The sequence below is a fragment of the Uloborus diversus genome, chromosome 1 (assembly GCF_026930045.1).
Source record: "Uloborus diversus isolate 005 chromosome 1, Udiv.v.3.1, whole genome shotgun sequence".
In the NCBI taxonomy this organism is placed as follows: Eukaryota; Metazoa; Arthropoda; class Arachnida; order Araneae; family Uloboridae; genus Uloborus; species Uloborus diversus.
The window spans coordinates 154,436,498-154,456,952 of NC_072731.1; the positions used below are offsets into that span (position 1 = coordinate 154,436,498).

The 20,455-nt window shown below is 31.6% G+C and overlaps 1 protein-coding gene across 1 annotated transcript in view; it reads left to right on the forward strand.

Moving 5' to 3' along the window:
- The window catches only part of LOC129233011 (annulin-like), a 104,682-nt gene that overhangs the window by 75,451 nt on the left and 8,776 nt on the right, over window positions 1-20,455 (forward strand). The window contains exons 5-13 of the mRNA XM_054867094.1: window positions 4,117-4,235; window positions 5,350-5,460; window positions 10,077-10,251; window positions 12,083-12,221; window positions 12,310-12,416; window positions 12,547-12,712; window positions 16,239-16,318; window positions 18,284-18,429; window positions 18,725-18,872. Of these exons, the coding sequence (XP_054723069.1) occupies window positions 4,117-4,235; window positions 5,350-5,460; window positions 10,077-10,251; window positions 12,083-12,221; window positions 12,310-12,416; window positions 12,547-12,712; window positions 16,239-16,318; window positions 18,284-18,429; window positions 18,725-18,872 (1,191 nt within the window). The remainder of the gene's footprint in view (window positions 1-4,116; window positions 4,236-5,349; window positions 5,461-10,076; window positions 10,252-12,082; window positions 12,222-12,309; window positions 12,417-12,546; window positions 12,713-16,238; window positions 16,319-18,283; window positions 18,430-18,724; window positions 18,873-20,455) is intronic.

The following is a 20,455-nucleotide window of genomic DNA, read 5'->3' on the forward strand; positions in this document are numbered from 1 at the left end:
ACTCCTTCATTTAGGATTTTTTTTTGAAGGGCCCTTCAGACTCCTTCATTTTGGTTATAACTCCTTCAAAACTCCTTCTTTTTTAGTTCAAGACTACATAATCTTCCTCTGTGACAGTAATTTAAATTATTTCAAATGACAACTAAGCTTCATCACATCGTCACAAGGTCGAAGGTATAAGGGCGATTTTAATGTAATAATTTTGTATGTTTATTTTATTTTTTTATAAAGATGTGATTTACAAATTGATAATTTAATTAAAAGTTGAAGGTGAAAATATTAGATGACTAAGACATTTCAAAAGCTTTTCAAGTTTTGATTATTGTTTTTCCCCCCACCACACTCTCAACAGCAAAAGTCAGTTTGTCTAATTATTATTTAAATATTTAAAAATACTTAATTGGATGTACTATATTAAGTGATTTTGTTAAAGAAAACAATTACTTCGTAAATCGCAGTTTTGACATTCTAAAAAGATCATCTATGTGTGATGTCATACCTTAAAGGGGGAGATGGGTTCATGAAATTGTGACAAGGGGAAGAGCAAGAGTGACAAAAAGTGACATCTCTCAGTTATTATAACAACATTTTTATGAAAAATATGACATTTGACAAAAGGAGAAATAAGGTGAAGTGTGACAAAGGGGGAAGAGGATCAAATATGTTGTAAAAAAGTCTGAGATTATTTAAGTACTCCTGCCCAAAAGTACTTCTTCAAAATCTCATTTTCCTCCTTCAGAACTCCTCCAAAACTCCTTCATTTTATTTCTGAAATTTAGTACGAACCCTTTATAATGTTGCCATATACTTGTAATTGTTAATTGCTTAAGCAATTTTTCAATCTCAGCCAACCTAGAAAGCAAACAAGTTGCTAAACCAAATGGTGTATGTACTAGAGCTGGATGATGCATCGATACATTGCAAAAAAACAAAAACAAAAACGGTGTGAATCCCACATCATTAAACCAGTTTAGGACTTTTCTCTTAACCGGAGGTTTCCAAACTTCAGACCTCCGATCTGCTTCCGATCCTCAAGATCTGCGTAGCCTTCACAATGCTGCCTGCTTAAGCAGCCTTCGCTTGAAATTTTGAATGTTGACTAAAAAATTTAGTCTTAAAAAGTTTGGAGCAAACATTTTATTTGAAGTATAATATCCCAACTATAAAAATGTGCCTCATCGTTTGCATTTTACGAAAAAATAGTTTTGTAACAATATGAACTTTGTCATGAACACTAAAGTAATTAATGTTTGTAGTGTGTTCACTTCCGAGGGAGGGGGGGGGGGTGCTACGTCCTGCATATACTTACGCAAGAACTTTTTTATTCCTCATAATTGTGCTTTCTTTTTGAATTAAAATATCGTTACACGTCCTTCAATCTCAATTATATTTAACGTTTTAGCTGGATAGCACTGCGGACCACAGTTGGGGAAATTCAGTTCTAAAAGATGCATTGATACCGCACCAACTACAAATCCAAGCACGGATGTACAGACACCCGTCCATGATTATTGTCGTTTTAATCTCTTAATTCTGTCAAAACAATGGTGAAGGCAGAGGCGCCCCGATGAGAGGTCACTGACCTACCAAAAATGTCCTTATTCGACAATTTTTTTGTGACGATTCAGTAAATTTGGAGACTATTGAGAAATTGCCTTTTTTTAAAAATAATGATGTTTAATGTCTCTTCTCATAAGATGCATGTTTGTGTTCATGCTCGTATTAGATCATTCAGTAAAATTCAAAGGATCATTTGGCAAACTAAGAGTTCCCCCAAACCAAAAATTGAAATTCTGGGAGTCTGTGTGGAAGATCATAAGCAAACTAAGACCTTCACTTTTCCCAATACTGGCAGAAAATACAAATTTTTAAGCTCTTAATGGAAGTTATATTGATGAACCAAGTTAATCTTAAAATCATTCAATTCAAAAAACAATGCTTTAAGTGCAAAATAGCAACAAAGATTGCATACACAAATTTTTGTGTTTCAAGGAACCCTTTTTTAAATGCACAAGGAGAGATTGCTTCCATAAGCTCACATCTTTTTGCATTAAAAAATAGGTTCATTGTAATCTCAAAAGACATGTCTGTAATGATTATTGTTATCGTGCTCTTTCAACGCTGTATTTTTTTTTTTTTTTTGACAATTTTTTTGGTGGCGCTACATTATGATGCATTGCAATGTAAGGTTGGGATGCATCGTAATGTAGAAATTCTTACATCCCCTAGCTCTAGTTTGTACCTTTAATGGAGCGTACCATTACAGCATAAGCACTGGCGTTATGTGGCAAAGCACATGGAATTGGCTGAAGTTACTTTTGTGTTGTTAACAATATTATAATGCACAAACTTGTAGTGGAAATTTCATACTTGTTTTTGTAGGTTACAAAAATCCCTTTTGCATAGCTTCCAGAACTCCCTAATGAAGGAATATCTTCCAAATTTTAATCAAAACATCAAAGTTCTCCCCAAAACAAATTTTTTAGGGATTAGACTTTCAAAAAAAAAAAAAAAAAATGTACAGTAAAACAATTGCAATCACAAAAACTAAACCTTGTTTTTACTTGTATGAAAATTGTATATGTCTGATCATTTTTGAGATATGTTTACTTAATTTTCCTTCTTTTGATATCTTTTATTTCTCAAAAAACGTTTCCCAATTTTTCTCTGAAATTCCTAAATTTTTGTTGCAGTAAGAGATATTTATTAACACTTATAAGAGGTAAGAAAGAAAGTTTTACCTCTTTTGAAGCTTTCTTTTTTTTTTCAAAACTAAAAGCTGTAGATTTTTTTTTTGGACTTTAAAAAGGTACAAATATTAATCTAAGTTTCTGACATTTTGTTCCATTCAATTTGTGCTTAATTTGGGAATACAGGCTTACTCATAGTTTCAGAAAATTTTACTTAAGTCCACTGTCACTCATGTTTTTATAGGGTGGTTCAAAAAAACTTTTTTCAGCTAGAGTACAGGAACCCCCCCCCCCTTTTTTTTAGACTTACTAATAGTATTATGCTGTAAAAGTTTTAGCTTCTTACTCAAATTTTAAGACAGGGCTCAATGACCCCTTAATTTAACATTGGCCGTAGCATAGAAAATGCTACACATTTAGAAACATTTAGTTTTCCCCAGCTGTTTTTTGTATATAATTATTTTATTGCTATGTATATGCATTTTACTAGTGTATATTATAATATGTAGTATTGTCTTTTCAGTTCAATGTATTTTTTCAAACCCCCTCCTCCTACTAATGAAGTTTGGAGGAGGGGGTTGAGTACCCTCTTTAAGTTGAAATAAGAAGCTAAAATTCTTCCAGTATATTACTATCCACAAATATAAAAATATTGAAGGGTGTCCTGTTATCTAGGAGGAACTTTTTTTTTTACATGTATTTTTGAATCATCCTACTGTTCCAGTTGCTAACCAGTTCTATTTGTATTTCTATTCTTAACCGTTTTATTTGAATTTTGCTTTGAAATTTCAAAAATTAAAAAAAAAAATCCAATTTATATCCAAAATCCATACTATAACAAGTAATCTCAAAAAAACAAACAAACTATTTATGCACTTTGTATCAGTTTCTTGTATCTGGAGTACACACTACAGTTGGATTCAGTTTAATTTTCTTAGATCAGAATATGTTTAAATAAAAGCTTTTATTAACCTTCAACGAATTACAACATTTCATTGATTTAAGAGTTAACACTCGCATTTCAAATTGCATCAATGGAAAATACACCACATTTACACCTTTAGCAAACTCTAAACATCAGTTATTGCATACAAAAACTGTACTTTCTCTCTTGTTTTGGACTCATCAGTCTGGAATCATGTTCCTATCAATTTTTCTGAGGGTATACTCCCAGTAATCCACTACGCACAATTTGTGTATTTGATCATACACATAGTATGTCATAATATGAAAATTTATGAAGCGTGAAGGTATAGGCTATACATCTAAAAAATGTTTGAGAGTATACGGCGTATATAGAGTATACCCTATGGGAACACCACTGTCTGGAATAGCCATTAATTTGTAGCTTTATATATCATTGAGTAGTATAAAGAGTACACCACTTGGTAAGTTAATTAATGCATTAATTTTCTCTCTACTTCAGATGACTTAGTTTTTATGGATGATGAAGAGAAACGAAGTGAATATATTTTAGCTGATAGCGGTTTGGTGTGGAGAGGAAGCCATAATTGTCTTCGTCCTTGTGTTTGGAATTATGGCCAAGTAAGTAATTATTCCTTATTAAATTTTTCCTACTTTTTTTATTTTGCCTTACAATTTGTGTTGAACCCTTGAGCACTCACATGGCAAATTGTCTCATTGAAGTTTGTGTTGGGTTTCCCAATTTCCAAGTGTATTTTTGTACTACTAATATATATTTTAGTTATACAACTCAAATTTATTAGTGTAAATAAATTTACTAAATAAAGTATATTTTTGTGATTTCTCATTGTTGTCAACTCGTTATAAAACTCTAGTTATGGTATCATGCCTGAGTAACTTTTGAAACATATAAATAATTGTAAGTAAATCAATTATGAAAAAAAAAAGAAAGAAAAGAAAAACATAGTACGCTCAGTGCAAAAAATAATAATTTGTATGTTAAATGGGTTATAATGATATTATCTATGGAAAAATATACAGTAGGCTCTCTGTTTAAGGACGCTCTATTTAACGACTTTCTCTATTTAAAGATGGTTTTTCACGGTCCCAGGTGGTCCACTATAGTGTTAAAAGCGTTCTATTTTCGGGACAATTTCTACTTAAGGACGATTTTTTGTGATCCCTTGAAATTTGTTAAACAGAGAGCCAAATGTATTTATTGTTTTTGATTTATGTGTGGCATCAGTTATATTCTAGTTGTATACATTCTCAAATAGTATCTTTTCTCGAATTCAAAAATGAAATGGGTACCTTATTGATAATTTTTACATGTTTGTGTTGAGCTGACAGAAAGGTAGAGAGCATCACAAGCCCGCCAGTCAATCAAACAATATATATGAAAAGTGTCTTTTTTTTTGTTGAGACACCATGCCAAGATAGTTTTTTTAAATATTGTTGTTTTCGAAATTTTATTAAAATTTTTCAAGTGTTGTTTGTTAATCCTTTTTCAGTGTTAAGTATAAGTGAAACATTATAAATTTTTAAATTCGTCTAAAATTGAAAATTGCAGGATTTTGGATAATAGTTTGGGTTTAAATTATGTTTTGGTGTCATGGTTTCTGCTTTATAATATGTTGTGAGTAAATTAATAACTGAAATTTTTTATTTATATTTTTAAAACCCCTTTTATTGGCCAGTTAAATTTTTATAAATATTTTCTTTACTCTCCTTTCAGTTTGAAGAAAACATTTTAGATTGCTGTTTGTATCTGCTAGCAAATGTTGGGCATTTAGGTGTCGTTGCACGTGCAGATGCCATACAGGTTGTCCGCCATATATCAGCTGTTGTAAGTATTTGACAGTCCAAACAGGAAACATTTAGTGTTTTTCAAAACTAAAATTGTTTTAGCTATGATAAACTCTTAATGCTGATTTTTAGCTAAATATTTCTAATGCTTAAAACTTGCATTGAAATAAATTAATAAAACCTATGAAGTATTTTTAAAGTTGTCACTGTTCTTTTAAAAAGTAATAATTATGAAAACTTAATTGCAAAGTCTCATTATGAATAGAACAAAGATTTCCAAACCTTTTATACTTGTGCCTCATTTTTGTCATACATTTGTACTGCACTTCTTCAATTTTTGTACTAACCTGATTTATAAATGCTGTCCTGATGTTACAATAAATTTAATGGGTTAGAAAAATAATATTGTATTTTGTGTGAAATAGTTTTTATGCACCAAAACATATTTAGTTATAAAATGTGTATTGATAGTTTTACTACATTTAACAAATCATGCAGGCTTACTGAAAGATAGATGTAGTTTTAAATGTAACAAAATCGAAATACAATACTAATGCAATGGGCAGTCAAAGGAGGACGTTTATGGGCTAAATTTCTGCACAGATAGAAAAACCAGGCGTTTTTGTTTTAAGCTTTTCAAATCCGAAACTAGTCTTGAAATCAGGAACAATTACTACTTCAACAGGGTTGTAATCCCTGGAATAGTTTTCCCGAAGCTGCTATTACTTTCAATGGGTTGGTGAATAGTTTCAAAAGGGCTCTTGAACTTCATTGGGGGATTGATAAATTTATTAAGACCAGCCTGGCTGGTCCCACAGCATGTTGCTGGTTCTCTCTTTTTTATTTGTATCTAACTCGAACAACATTGTGATGAGGTTTTCGCTGTTTTTTATTTTCTGGCATAGATTTGACTTTTCTTTTTTTTGTTTAAAAGATTTCGGTAACTGCTGCATGCTCCACTTACTATACTTCTATTCCTTTTCCAGAGAAGCTCCCCTTATATATTGGAAACAACTGCCTTATAATAAATTTTCAATATCTGAAAGGGAAAAGAGTGGTTTCCAAAATTCTTTTGAGGTTTTTAGTAAAATATTGAACTGATAGTAAATGTTTTACTTACGAAACGAATAATTTGAAATAACTTTCCATGAACAAAATCACACTTTAGATATTTAAATGTCTTGTTAACTGAGGGAAAGGGAAGAACCAATTACCAGTTTTCTACTGCTGGGCTGGTCCTCTATTTTTTTATGAATATGTATTTTACAGTTAGTCTGAATCATGTATTTTACAGTCATTTCAGATTCAGCTACAATTGTTTTGCTCTACAGTTTTAACTACATTGTGTTAATAATTAGTCATTGTATAGTTCTTCAATGTGGTGTAAAAATACAATAACGTTCTACATGGAATTTGAAATAGTTAACAACTAGTCGACCCGTGCGGAACTCCGCACTGTGCTTCGAATCGTTTCATAAGGCATTTCGCTCTTTAAAAATTTCAAAAGAAGAACATTATGAAGAAGAACAGAAAAAAAGTGAGCGCAGAAGAGAAGCATGTAATTTAAAGACATCAGTCACAAAACCTCGTTAAATACAACGTTGTGATAATTTGATCATCGCTCACCTTTTGGTCGTACATATTTTCAATGCAAACATAAATATCATTAAAAGTGGCTGAGTAGTGACTCGTGAAAAAGCAATAATTGTGCATGTGAAAAAACAGGTTGTGGCAAATATAGTCCTGCCCATGTGAGCATCTGACAGGGAAAAAAAGAAACATTAAAGAGATATTTATTGGCACGGATTCGAATTGGCGCCATTCTGATTAACAGCCTGACACCCTAACAAACCTAGCAATTGTGCCTTCCTTTTCGAAAGCTATTCATTGAAGGAATGCGTAGTAAAAAACAGCAAAAAAGCTTTTTGCCAAAAAAAAAAAAAAAATAATAATAATAATAAGATCATGCTTCTATATTTTCTCATTAACCAGCATGATACGATTTAAAATTATTCGTAAAGCATGGAATTTGATTAAAGAATAACGAAGATCGCACGTAGCGATTGAAATAAGCATTCTAGAGAAGTAATAATTTAGATTGAAAATAAGTGTTTTTATCTTTGAATATTGAACTGTTTCACATAGAAGATTGCTTTAACCGTTACGGCTTAAATGCCCGCACATGTTTCTCTTTTAATCGAACACTTAAAATTCAAAACCAAAACCAGTTGAACTGAGTTCGTTTTTTACGTGTAATTTTTCGAACGTAGACAAAATGTTTTTTTTTTTTCAGCAGAAAGCAGAGGAGTAGAAGATGATTTCTTGCTAATGAAGTTGATAATAATTTTAATGCTTTATATCATATTTGCGCGAATAAAAAGTTAAAGGTTTACTGGGTGAAACTTGTAGTTTTAATTTGGCGTAGTATTTTTTTATTTGTACAAAAGGTTGAACACTGCTATTAGAAACATCTACATTTCAGCATAAAATGAAAATGTTTTTCTGCACAAAAAGGATTTCCTTTCTAGGTAAATCTAATACTTTTTTATGCTTATATTATGCTGAGTGATCTGGATGTAGTCAGAGCTTAAAAAAAGGAAGAACACCCTTCAATTAACAGTCAACTTATCTGAATGATAACTGTAGCCTGCATAAAGGAGTCGAAACACCAAGTAGCATTCCCACTGCATTTATTTTATTACGTGTGTATGTTATGAGTACATGTAATGCGTAATACTAATATAAATTTGATATTATGTCGGAGAGCTCAAGCTTGCTCGAAGTTCAGATAGTTTATAGGCGATCGCTCTACCGAAAAAACTTATCATTTTAACCAAACAACTAATTCCAGTGCTTTTAAGCTTTATTAAAATATGAACACACACACACAGGCTTTTTGTTTTTGCCGAAAGCGACGTAAAAAATTAAGAAAACTGCATTAGAACTTTGCAAAAAAAAAAAAAAAGCATAATAACTACAGGCTGCATCAAGGTTTTCAAACAGCAAGGGGCGTTTTCGAAAACTTGATTTTTCGACCGTAAGTCAATTTTTCTTCATTAGTCAGCCTGATAAGTTTTAAAGTGAGAAGGGAATAATATATAAGATAAGATATTGAAGAGAAATGTTTTTATTTTTGAAAATTTTTACAATTCGTTACCGCAGGCTGCTTGAACCGTTATGACTTAGATGGCAGCACGTGTTCATCATTTAACAGCATGGTTAAAATACAAAATAAATTGAACTATGCTCTATTTTAAGCATAGCTTTTCGAATGTAGTAAACATGTGATAAGCTTTTTTTTTTTTTTTTTTGTAAAAAGAAGAAAAAATATATATTTTACCCTTCAAATTGAGGTAGTAAATTTTTTATTTGTACGAAGAGTCAAAAACTCATTAGAAGAATATATGTTTCAATATACGATTTATTATTTTTTTTTGAACAGAAAACAACTCTATTGTAGTCTGAAATCTTAAACCTGTTACTTATATTTTCGCTTACATTATGCTTTAATTTTTTTACCAGAGACAAAGCTTAAAAAAAAAAAAAAAACGTACAATTCAGAAGTAATTTAGCACAAAGTCACATCAAGTTTTCATAACAGCAAGGAGCGTTTCCTTCTCATTTATTCTGTTCCCTCACATTTGTTATTCACTTAATTACGTGTTCATGCAAAGCGCGATATTTCTCTAATTTTTTGATGCAGATCGTCCGGACGTGGGCCCGAACACTCATTCTCCTGGTTGAGAGGAGAATGCTCTGCCGATCAAGCTATTCAGCTCTGTCGGTCATAGTGCAAGTTAAAGTTATAAGTTTAACCGAAAACCTCATTCTGGTTCTTTAAAAACAGGTTTTTTGGCTGAAAAAAACAATTTTTAGACCGTGGGTCTATTTTTCGTCAGTAGCCAGCACGATAAGCTTTAAAATAAGGTGTAAATCAAAGAAATCGATCAAGAATTGAGGAAAATCTGGCGTAGAAACCAAAAACAGGCTACAGAAATAATATATAAGGATGGAAGAAGAAAGGGAAAAAAGATAAGAATGTAATTGGTTCTCAAAATAGTTGGGGGCTGAAATCCATCAACCCAACATTGTGACGCTAAATTTCCGGCAGAATAGTTTTATAGTACAGTAGAACTTCCTAATCGCTTTTAGAGAAGTTCATGAAAAAAAATTAAGATGAAAGCTTTCTGTGCTTTGCAGAAAAATGATTCTGTTTGTTTGTTTTATTGTTTTTCGAGTCAGTGTCTCATAGGCCTTTTCTATTGTTATGTTCTAATGTGCAGCACTTGTAAGTAGGCTTAATATGTAAAAAGGTTGCCTTTCATTTAATTGATTGAAATTATTTTTCTTAAAAAATAGGTCCTTTTTTTCTTCTATTTTAAACATACAGGCAGTACTTAAATGAAAAAGACCCTTTTTTAAGAGAAAATCCAATAATCCGAATTTTGATTATCTGAATAAGGTCTGGTCTCAATTGATTTGGATCATTGGAGTTCTACTGTATTTAAAAGAATACTCACAATTAATTTTTTTTTGTGATTATATCCAGTTTATTATAAAAATCAATTTATTATGTGTAAATTTTATGCCTTTTGTACTAAAACAAATATAAATAATAGTATTTTGCAGTATTTTAAACAGTATGTATCTTTTTAGCTCAATTGCAGAGATGACAATGGAGTGCTTGTAGGAAATTGGTCTGGAAAATATAAGGGAGGAAAATCACCAACGTGTTGGGGAGGAAGTCAGATGATTCTTCAAAAATATTTTAAAAATAAAAAGCCTATTAAGTATGGACAGTGCTGGGTTTTTTCTGGAGTTTTTACAACAAGTAAATTTTTTCAGCTTTTTTGTTTGACTATTTTCAGTTGTAGTGGCATAACTTGTAGTATTCGTATTAAGTTGTACTTTGATTTTATTTAGGTTGAATTATAATTTTGACAATATAGTGGTTTTTAAAATATGCTGCTATTGAAGTACAATTTTTATAAATTTATAAAACACACTCATAAAGAAATTCAGAAGGAAGAAAAATTTATTAAATATTTCATCAGTTCAGAAGTGATTATGATTTTTTCTTCTGACTAGTTAATATGTTAAAACACCTGAGTAATAAGTTTACTTTCTAGCTTCTATTTCACTTATTTAAAAAATAGAAAAAAAGTTTGAATTTGACAGTTTGTTCAAAGGAAATTAAAGGATCAATTAGATGTGTGGCTATTGTTCTGAATCCTTTATTTCTCACATTCTGTTTTGCATTTCCTGCAAATTTTTACTGAGGCATAGAAAATTTGCATTTATTCCATTTTGCTTGTGATATAAAGCCATCATGTACAATGTATGCAAAAAAAAAAAAAAAAAAAGTTAAAACTTGTGCTTTGGGAATTTGAAATACACATATCAAGATATTCAGAATTTTTCTAAAGATGTTTTCAAATCTGTGTATGTTTTGTATTCATGCCAATATTTATTGTAGGAATGGGGGCTCGGCCCCCTGCTCGTTTCGCTCACCAACTCCCCATGTGCCACTTGCGGTGGGTTGACAGTTGATGATTTTTATGCTTTTACTCCTGGGTGTCCGATTCCTTATCTCTGGCCTCAAGGTTTAAAAGGGTGAGATTGGGCTGAAACATTTTCCCTGTATGTCTAGTCTTAACAGTCTTGACCTGATAGACATTCACTGTCCAAAGGAGATAGGGTTACAGACACACACACACAGACACATGCAGGTTTTAATAGCATAGATATATTTTTTTTACGTAATTATAAAGTGCTTGATTATAAACTGCCGCATGATTCATTCTTCTATGTAGATATTTTTATTTTTTTCCTTTTTAACATTAGATCTAAACCTTTTAAATTGTTCAAGTTATATTTGCTTCTATAAGCAGCTGAGTAATAATATCTGAATGTATATACACTGCTCGACATTGAAAATGCAACACTAAGAAGGAGTGTTCAGAAATTTATGCACATTTTAGAGTGGACGTACATCACTGAGTTATGTAAATGATGTGAAATGCGCAGCTCTCCAACACACTTGAAGTAAGATATAAGGGAAGAAACTTGTAGAATGGGCAATATTCGTCGTTTTTTTTCTGACTGGAGAATTATCAAAGAAATTTGTTTTTGTCTTGAAGGATACGTGTAACACGAGAGAATGCCAGGCCGCCGTCAACGAGGGCACTTCCAGCAGATAGACGATTTTACGAGGGGTATGGTGATCGGACTGAGAAGGGAGGTTGGTCCGTATGTCAAATTGCAGCTGATACCCACCATCCCTTCCGACACCATCCGCACCCTTATTGACTCTATGCCTAGACGTGTTTCTCTGTGTATCGCTGTTCGCAGTGGCCCTACATCCTACTGAGCCGACTCCGTTCTCGCTCTGTATTCTGCCTATTATTTTGAAATTAAGATCATTTATTATTCCTTGCTGTCTCTGTCTTTTTTCCAAGTTTCATCACTTTCTGACCACTCCTTCTTGGTGTTGCATTTTCAATGTCGAGCAGTATATATATATATATATATATATATATATATATATATATATATATATATATATATATATATATATATATATATATATATATATATATATATATATATATATATATATAGTTTGCCTCATTCTTATTTTATATATATCTGCATTATTTTAGTCTGCAGAGCTCTTGGTATTCCGTGTCGTCCTGTAACTAATTTTTCTTCAGCCCATGACACACACAATAGTCTTACTATTGATCGTTTCTTTGATTGCCATGGGAAACCTGTTGATAAAATGAACATTGATTCAGTCTGGTAAGCAAAATAGATATTTATTGAATGTTATTTTAAAAAGTTTTGGTCCGGTAGAATATTTTCATATGTGTATCTGTTTTTACAACAGGAATTTTCATGTATGGAATGAGACTTGGATGCAAAGACCAGATTTAGAACCTGGAGATTATGGAGGCTGGCAAGCTGTAGATGCAACTCCTCAAGAAGAATCTGATGGTAACTTAAAAGTCTTATGAAAATGCATTTTTTTAGTTTGTACCTGGTAGTTGGTTTTGTTTGTACGATTATGGCTACTGCTTTTTATATTACTTTCTGTATTTTTTCTAGTATTGGATTCTGTTTTTAGGATTATATAGATGTGGTCCATCAAGTGTAGCTGCCATAAAAAGAGGCGAAGTGAAAAAAGCTTTTGACACAACATTTTTATTTGCTGAAGTCAATGCAGATAAAGTATATTGGGTGTACCATGGGCCAAATCAACCACTAAAGCTTGTTAAAAAGTCGACAGAAGAGTAAGTTTTTTTTTCATGAGCTAATGAATGGAATGAATGAAAGGGAGGCTCAACCGAACCAAACACTGCGACCAGAGGTCTAGTGTGCTAGTCCCCAAGCAGAAGTCTAAAAACAGACCAGTAGCTGAAGCAGAATTCAGCAAACACCTAATAGGAATATCATGAATCTTGCATTGTTTAAGCAAATGATGACCAAGGTGTTCAAACCTATAGGCAGAAAACACTTCACAATCACACAGGGTGTGAGTAATAGTTTCCTCCTTAAAGAGGTAATCTCTGCAAATTGAATCACTACTAGTGATGCGCCGGATCGTTAAAAAAGGCGATCCGCGGATACGGATACGGATCCGAATCATTAGTGTCAAGATCCGCGGATACGGATATAGATCTCAAATTTTTTTTTCCCAATTCAACTATTCAAGTGTAAAATTTGTTACGGAAAGTATTCCGGTCAGAATAATGGTAGTTTCTTCAAAAAATGTCAACTGTGGAAAAAATATAATCAAGACTATGATTTACTCTTTAAAGAAATCTCTGTTAAAATTGAGGCAGAGTTGGAAGGAATGGACCAGCGCTGCATTAATGCTTAGATGGTATGTGAAAATTATTTCTAGCTTACTCGGTAGATGTAGGTTACAGAGGCAAGAGTGTAAACCTGCTACTGGACAGGCTAGAAATAATTTTTCGCATTTTATTTTCAGCATAAATGCAGCGCTGACCCATTCCACCGAACTTACTCTGACCAACGAAATACAGAGCCGGGAACACCTTTACAAACAGTAAATAGAGAATTTAGTCTCACCTTTTTTGAAGGATGCCGAGAAAAATAAAAAGGAAGAATAACAGAAACCCCAAATCAATAACAAAAACCAATATTAAACTAAAAATTAAAAAAACAAAACATGCCCCAGAGAGCCGACCTCATATTAAGATGAATTTCGCGGGTCAGAACACATTTGTTAACAAATATGAACTGACAGGAGGTAAAAACTTTAAATAATTGAGCTTTTTCTCCTTATCTTCCGACTATGAAATTGCTACCAATCACGCATATAAAGGCTTAGAATTGCATTTATAATTTACTTTACAAGATTATAGCTCCTACTGTATATAAGTTGGAAGTTTCAAACAAATATCAAACTCAGAAAACTTCGCTTTTTCAATTAGGGCCAACATTTTTAACATACGGATAAATTTTTTCTACAATAATTGTAAATACGTTAAGTCGGTTTTTAATTAATATCTCCAGTAATTAAAGTTCTACAAAAACGAGGCCAAGCTAAGAACGCTTTCGATCAAGACACCTTTTGAATTAAAAATGAATTATCAAAATCGGTTAATCTGTTTAGGAGCTACGATGCCACAAAAAGACACATTGATACACACCTTTAAAAACTTATTTCTCCTTCCTTTTGCAACGGGGGGGGGGGGGGGGGGATACAAATTGCCTTCTGAAATGATACCTTATAATTTAAATAGGGAATAAAACCTAATTTAAACGGAATTTAAGAGTTTTATTCAAATATTTAAAAATTTTTAGAATGGAAATGATCCGTTTAAGATCTGTCAAAAAACTAAAGGTTACGGATACGGATACAGATCTTTATTTTCCCTCGGATATCCGCGGATACGGATACGGATATCCGGAACATCACTAATCACTACTGAGACCCATTATAGCAAGGTGCTGCTTTAAGGTGTAAAGTTTAGTAAGAAGACCAAAAGCCTTCCTAATACTAATTTTGTTAAGAAGCCTATTGCACTTCTGGCATGTGATCCTCAGAGAGAATCAGGTCTGTCCTCCTTAGAAAGACAAGCTGAATATGTTCAATGTCATCGAGAGATAACCTCTCCGACGGGAAAGTTTCTCTCACAACGGCCATCTTAAACATATGCACTGCTTGAGCTTAGGACTGTGGTTGACCACTTTAATATGCAGCAGTTTTTGCAGGGGAAGGAGTTGAAACCTCTGATCGATGAAGTTTGGTTTCTCCTACCTTCTCAGGAATGGCTGGCCCAGTGATTTTCGCCTCCTGTAACAGAACCCTCTCCTGCCTGCGCCTGTTGCATTTGTGTGCATAAATGAGTACCCCCTGCCCCCCTACTGCAGTGTTGATGGGTTGCAGATATGCCCCCTCACCTTCATGAACTAAACAGCTTGAAATGTTTAAAAAAATAACCTATGAATAATTGAAATGAAAATTTTAAATTGTAATATCTTAATATAAAAACTCAACAAATATTTTCTGTTTCTGTCCTGTGTGCTTTTTCTAAAATAATTTTAAAAGCACCCACAAAGATTAAGCTTTTCTGAAATTAATTATCACAACCAGTACAATAGCTGATTAAAAAGAGGAGCATAGTACGGGTGGCACAACCCATGAAGAAAATGTGTTCATATGTTGCCAATTGTAGGACTGTTTTTCTAAATCTTTCATGGAGATAAACTGATCTTTATTGTGAAAACTTAATTAGTTTTTTTTTTTTTTTTTTTTTTTTTTTTTTTTTTTTTTTTTTTTTTTTTTGAGGTACTAGCAAAGTTTTGCAGGAGAGAAAGAAAATTAGTTTTTATGTGTCTTTTGTATGACTTAAAGTATTCTCATTTGTTGCCTCAAAGTCAAAATTTTGGCCTGAATATTTTTCTTAGTCAAGAGTTCTAAGTCAGAACTTTTGTTTTAATTTTAAAACATTGATTTTTCTTAATTTCATTGTGAAGTGTGCTATTAATACATTGAATAAGATACTGTTTTTATTCATGTATGAATAACCAGGGTTTGAAAATATTCGATATTTTGTGTGTGATACATATCGGATATTTCGATATATATCCGATATTTTCAATCAACACAAACTAATGTCTTCAAAATAGCAAATGCATCCTCAAATCACTCTTTAATTATTATTATAATGTAGATTTAAAATTAAGATTTCTTTCATCATTCATCTCTAATATTTCATTTTACATTTTTGTGAATTTTAATAGAGTTAATTTAGCATTATCTGTTCTACTCATTTGTCTTTTGTTAGCTACTTTTACACTGTTACATGATTCAGAAAAAAAAACAATATGCAACAGTCAGGATCAGTCATAAGACATTTTCTTTTTTTCCAACAAATGTTTCATATTTAATTAGGTACTTTTAATATGAATGAAAATTGTTACAATACTAATAATTTTATGAATATTATATTTTGTTATATTAATGATGTATTAATACATCATAAAACTATAGTACATAACTTTTTTGGTTATTTTTAATAATAAATGAGCAATATTACTATGATTAATATAATTTTTATATTGAAAATACCATAGTTAGGAAAATAAATATCGAAAATATCAAAATATCATGATATTTTGAGAATAAATATCGGATATATATCGTGATATATATCACGATATATATCGATTGATTTATATCAGTGAACCCTGTGAATAAATAACATTTGAATTTTTTAAACAAAATATTTTTAAAACTAGTTAATGTTCTTATTTTTCTCTGACAAATCATTTTTTCTCTTTTAGAATTGGTCAGTGTATTAGCACCAAAGCTATAGGAAAGTTTGAAAGGGAAGATATTACGAGCAATTATAAACATTCAGAATGTAAGTCATTAAAAATTGCATAAATTGTTTCATAGGAGTTTTTACCATTGTGGAACTGCTATCATCTAATTTTTTCACAAGCGTCTATTGTGATTTCATTTATTGGTGAAAGATTGCATTATTTAAGAATTTTTTTACTTCAACCTTAATTTTAATTTTTAGTCAGCCGTAATTTTGTCTTAATTTTTGCTTTGATATACAGTCACATTTGTTATAGCAAAATCAAACAGATCTGACAAAAATTCGTTATAGTCATAATTTTGTTATATAAAGTTAAATAAAATACAGAATAAAATATAAAGGGGTACTGAAGCTATTCTTATATCCATAAATTCACTAAAAGCAGACATTACTGTATACTTAAACTACATAATCATTTCATATTAGTAACTGTGTGATTGACTGAATGTGGAATGTGAATTATTTTAGGAATTATTCCATCTGCATATTCAATTGGAATAAAAATTAAATGCTATAAAACGAAATATAATGATAATTTGAGAATTTGTATTCATTTGGATATGTTCCAAGTTTTACTGATTTGGAAAGAACTAAATGAAATGATTTAGTGTAACCTTATTATCTAAATTAAATGATTGTGCTAAGTCCTATATGAGAATTAAAAATCACACAGCTGAACTAGTAAGTACTTTTATAGACAAGTCCCAAACTTTATGAAAATGCATGACTTATTATATTTATTAACATTATGTTGTATGTTTCTGTTTTGCTGATGGAAACTTGGAGTATTAATTTCTACAAGGAGGTATTTATTTTTTGAAATACAAGAACTTTTTTTTCTTAAAAATAGTTTTTGTGTGTGTGTGATATTTTTATTTGCTAGAAGTATAAAAGGGCTATTAGTACAGTGAAGTTTATTTCCATACAAGCAGGCTCTAATGCCACTTGGTTATGAATTTTTCAATTTTGTGCATGTTTTTGGCAAGTTATATCTAAATGTTGCTTAGACAAGAGATTTGAAAGAAATTTTTGTGACTGTGCATCAGGTTATTTTCTTAGTAAAGTATTTTAAGCAGTTTGACTACAGCATGTGAACAAATTGATAGTTAAATTGAATATGTTTCTCTTTCTTGAACAATGGGATCAATGCTCAAGCTTTTTACTGCACTTGTAAAGAAAATTTTTCTGTAACTTTGGTTTACTATCTCATTTCTGTGTGTTCTCAAAAATACATAAATGACAATCTTGGACGTCTTCTTGGTCCTAGATTTACTACAATTGAACCTCATTAACTCAAACATACTTAAACCAAATTGCTTAAAGCAAACTACATTTACAAGTTGCGTTTTACCTTTTCATATTTATTCTTTTTTGTATGCTACCAACTATGATTAAGACGAATTTATTTTAAAGGTCCCTTTGAGTTCAATTTCACGAGGTTTGACTGTATAAATTGAAGTTAAATGAGCATGTTTGTGTGAGTGCTTGAAGGTTAGAAAACGTATAAGTAAGTTGCCAATAGGATGAAGCTACCACTATAGAAGTGGTATTTGTTCATAGCAAAGTAAATGTGTGGTTAGCAGCATTGCTAATGACATTTCAGTAGTCTGTGGAATGCATACCGGCTTTTTTCTACATGTGTAGATATTATCATAATTCTGCATACATTTTTGTGCATCAGTACAATCAACTGTTGGTGCTAAATGCAAATATATTTATTCCTCCCATTGTACAGAGGCATTTCAGAAATAATAGGGGTCCTCCCACCTACTTTATCTTTGGATGACCATACCAAACTACACAAAATGACCTTGGCAAATTACATGTAATTTTACAAATTATGTGTGCATAAAATATATATTTTCCCATCATGCTCCTGCTGATGATGATCCCCCTCTTTATTTAGTGTATTTAAAATGTTCTTAAATTTATTTATTCATTCTTATCGCTTTTTTTGTGTTATGACTGTCTGTTATGCGCTCATATTGTCTCTATTTGTTATAGCTTCTAAAGAAGAGAGAGAAGTCATGCTAAGAGCTCTAAGGCAGTGCAAAGATGCATTTTCAAGATATTATTTAAATGATGATTTAGAGGATGTACAGTTTGAATTTACTCTTTTAGAGGATATTATCCTTGGTCAACCTTTTGCTGTAAGTCTGAAATTTAGTTATTTGTGAAATATATAAAATGTATTTCTAAATTCTGTTTTTTAAATGATGCCACCACAAATAGTATTTTTTAATTTTTTGCTTATCATGTGTAAGAGTATGTAATCGAAGCATTCTTAATATTACATACCGACTGTTGTTATTTTGATTAGAACCACCTTTTTTCCCTTTTCAAAATAAAGAAATGAAGTTAAATCCTTAATTTTCTTTTTTATGCATCTTTTGTAAATTTTACTTATTATGTATAAATGTATACTCATGTTAGTTAAATATTTAGGTGAAGTTGAAAGCTATTAACAAACGAGAAGAAGGTGACGAATACATGGTACACATTTCTTTGCATGTTCATTCTGCTCTCTACACTGGACAGTGCAAGAAGCTAATTAAGAAAGATGAGTTTGAAATTCAACTCGGACCTGGTGTTGGTAAATTTTTCTTTTCTTTAAATATTCTTTAAAATTTAAAAGTCTGTTGAATGTCTCTTTCTCAAAAGGTTAGAGCTATTGTGAAAATGTAGTAGCAAAACTAGACTAGCAGGGCAATTTTCATTTGTCTATACACATTTCAGCTGCACATTTGTAAAAGAAGATTGGATAATACAGTCAAACCTCATTAACACGAACTCGCTTAACGAACACGAAGAAGATTTAGACGAAATCCCGCATAAGACGAAAACAATTTTAAGGTCTTGAAGAAAAGAGAAAATCCCCATACTTTTAGATGAAATTACTTTTGAAAGTCGAAAAAAATTCCTCTTGTGTAGGAAAATGGGAAAGCCACGTTGCTTCAAGAAAGTATGAACTTTAGCTGTAGACTATGCTTACAGTAAAAAAGTTTGGATGAACAATGAAATCTTCACCAAGTGGCTGAAAAACCTAGATTTTAAATTTCATCGTAAAAATAAAGTCTAATCCTGGACACCTGTTCTGCCGACGTAGAGATTTAAGGTCCCAAAGCGATAAAGTGTTTTTTTATCTGTCAACACTGCAGGGAAATTCCAGTCTTGCGATCAAAGAAAAACCAGATCTTTGAAAATGCACTGTCCTAGAGAAATGATCCGAATAGCCATTGTCTGTTTCAAATTATTACTTAAACTATAAGTTTTAATCCTTATGTGTACATTTTTGTACAAAGGTACTTTGGTTCCTATATTTTCTGAGACACAAAAACAAAAAAAACTTGTCTGCTTACACAAATTCCACTTCAAAATCGATCCCCAACTTCAAATCGATCCCCAACTTCAAAATCGATCAACGCAAAATTCGGTTAGCACGAAATATTTTGGCGTCCCCATCGAGTTTGTGTTAACGAGGTTTGACTGTAATCTATACATATAATAAAATAAGATGTTTGTGTGTGTGTGTGTGTGGCGCGCTTCCCGGGAAAACGGTAAAGCCTAGAAAGATGAAATTTGGTATACAGGTGTAGTTTTTGCTGAAGTTGTGCACCTCGGGCTTCGATTTTTGATATTTTAATTAGAAAAAAAGTTATTTAATGTTTTATGTGATTTTTAGCACTTTTTAGTACTTTTAACCTCACAGACCCCGAACCAATCGCGCCAGACAAATATTTTTGGTACTATAGTGTCGAAAATTGAATTTTAAATGTGATGAACAAAAAAATTTTGAAGATAGAGCAATTTTTGTATTTTTTATGAATTTTTGAAAAAACCTTTAATTTGCATGCTCTTCTGGGTTTTATTTTTTTCTAATATCATCCTGCGAGAAGTATCAAAGCCTCATTTCTGAAATTTAAGTTGGTAATAGTAAAAACATTTCGCCCTCTTCAGAAGAAAAAAGTTCTTAAAAATACGCAATAGTTTTTTTTTTTTTTTACAATTTTTTAATGCTGAACACATCATGTTCTTTCACGCATCAGTCGAAAAAAGCGTTCTTCAATCTTTTATGCCTGTGACGTCACTACTTGGGTTTCGATTCGATATTTACGATGGAATCTGAATCGCAAGCAATGTTAATCTTTTTTTTTACTATATAGCTTACTTCTACAT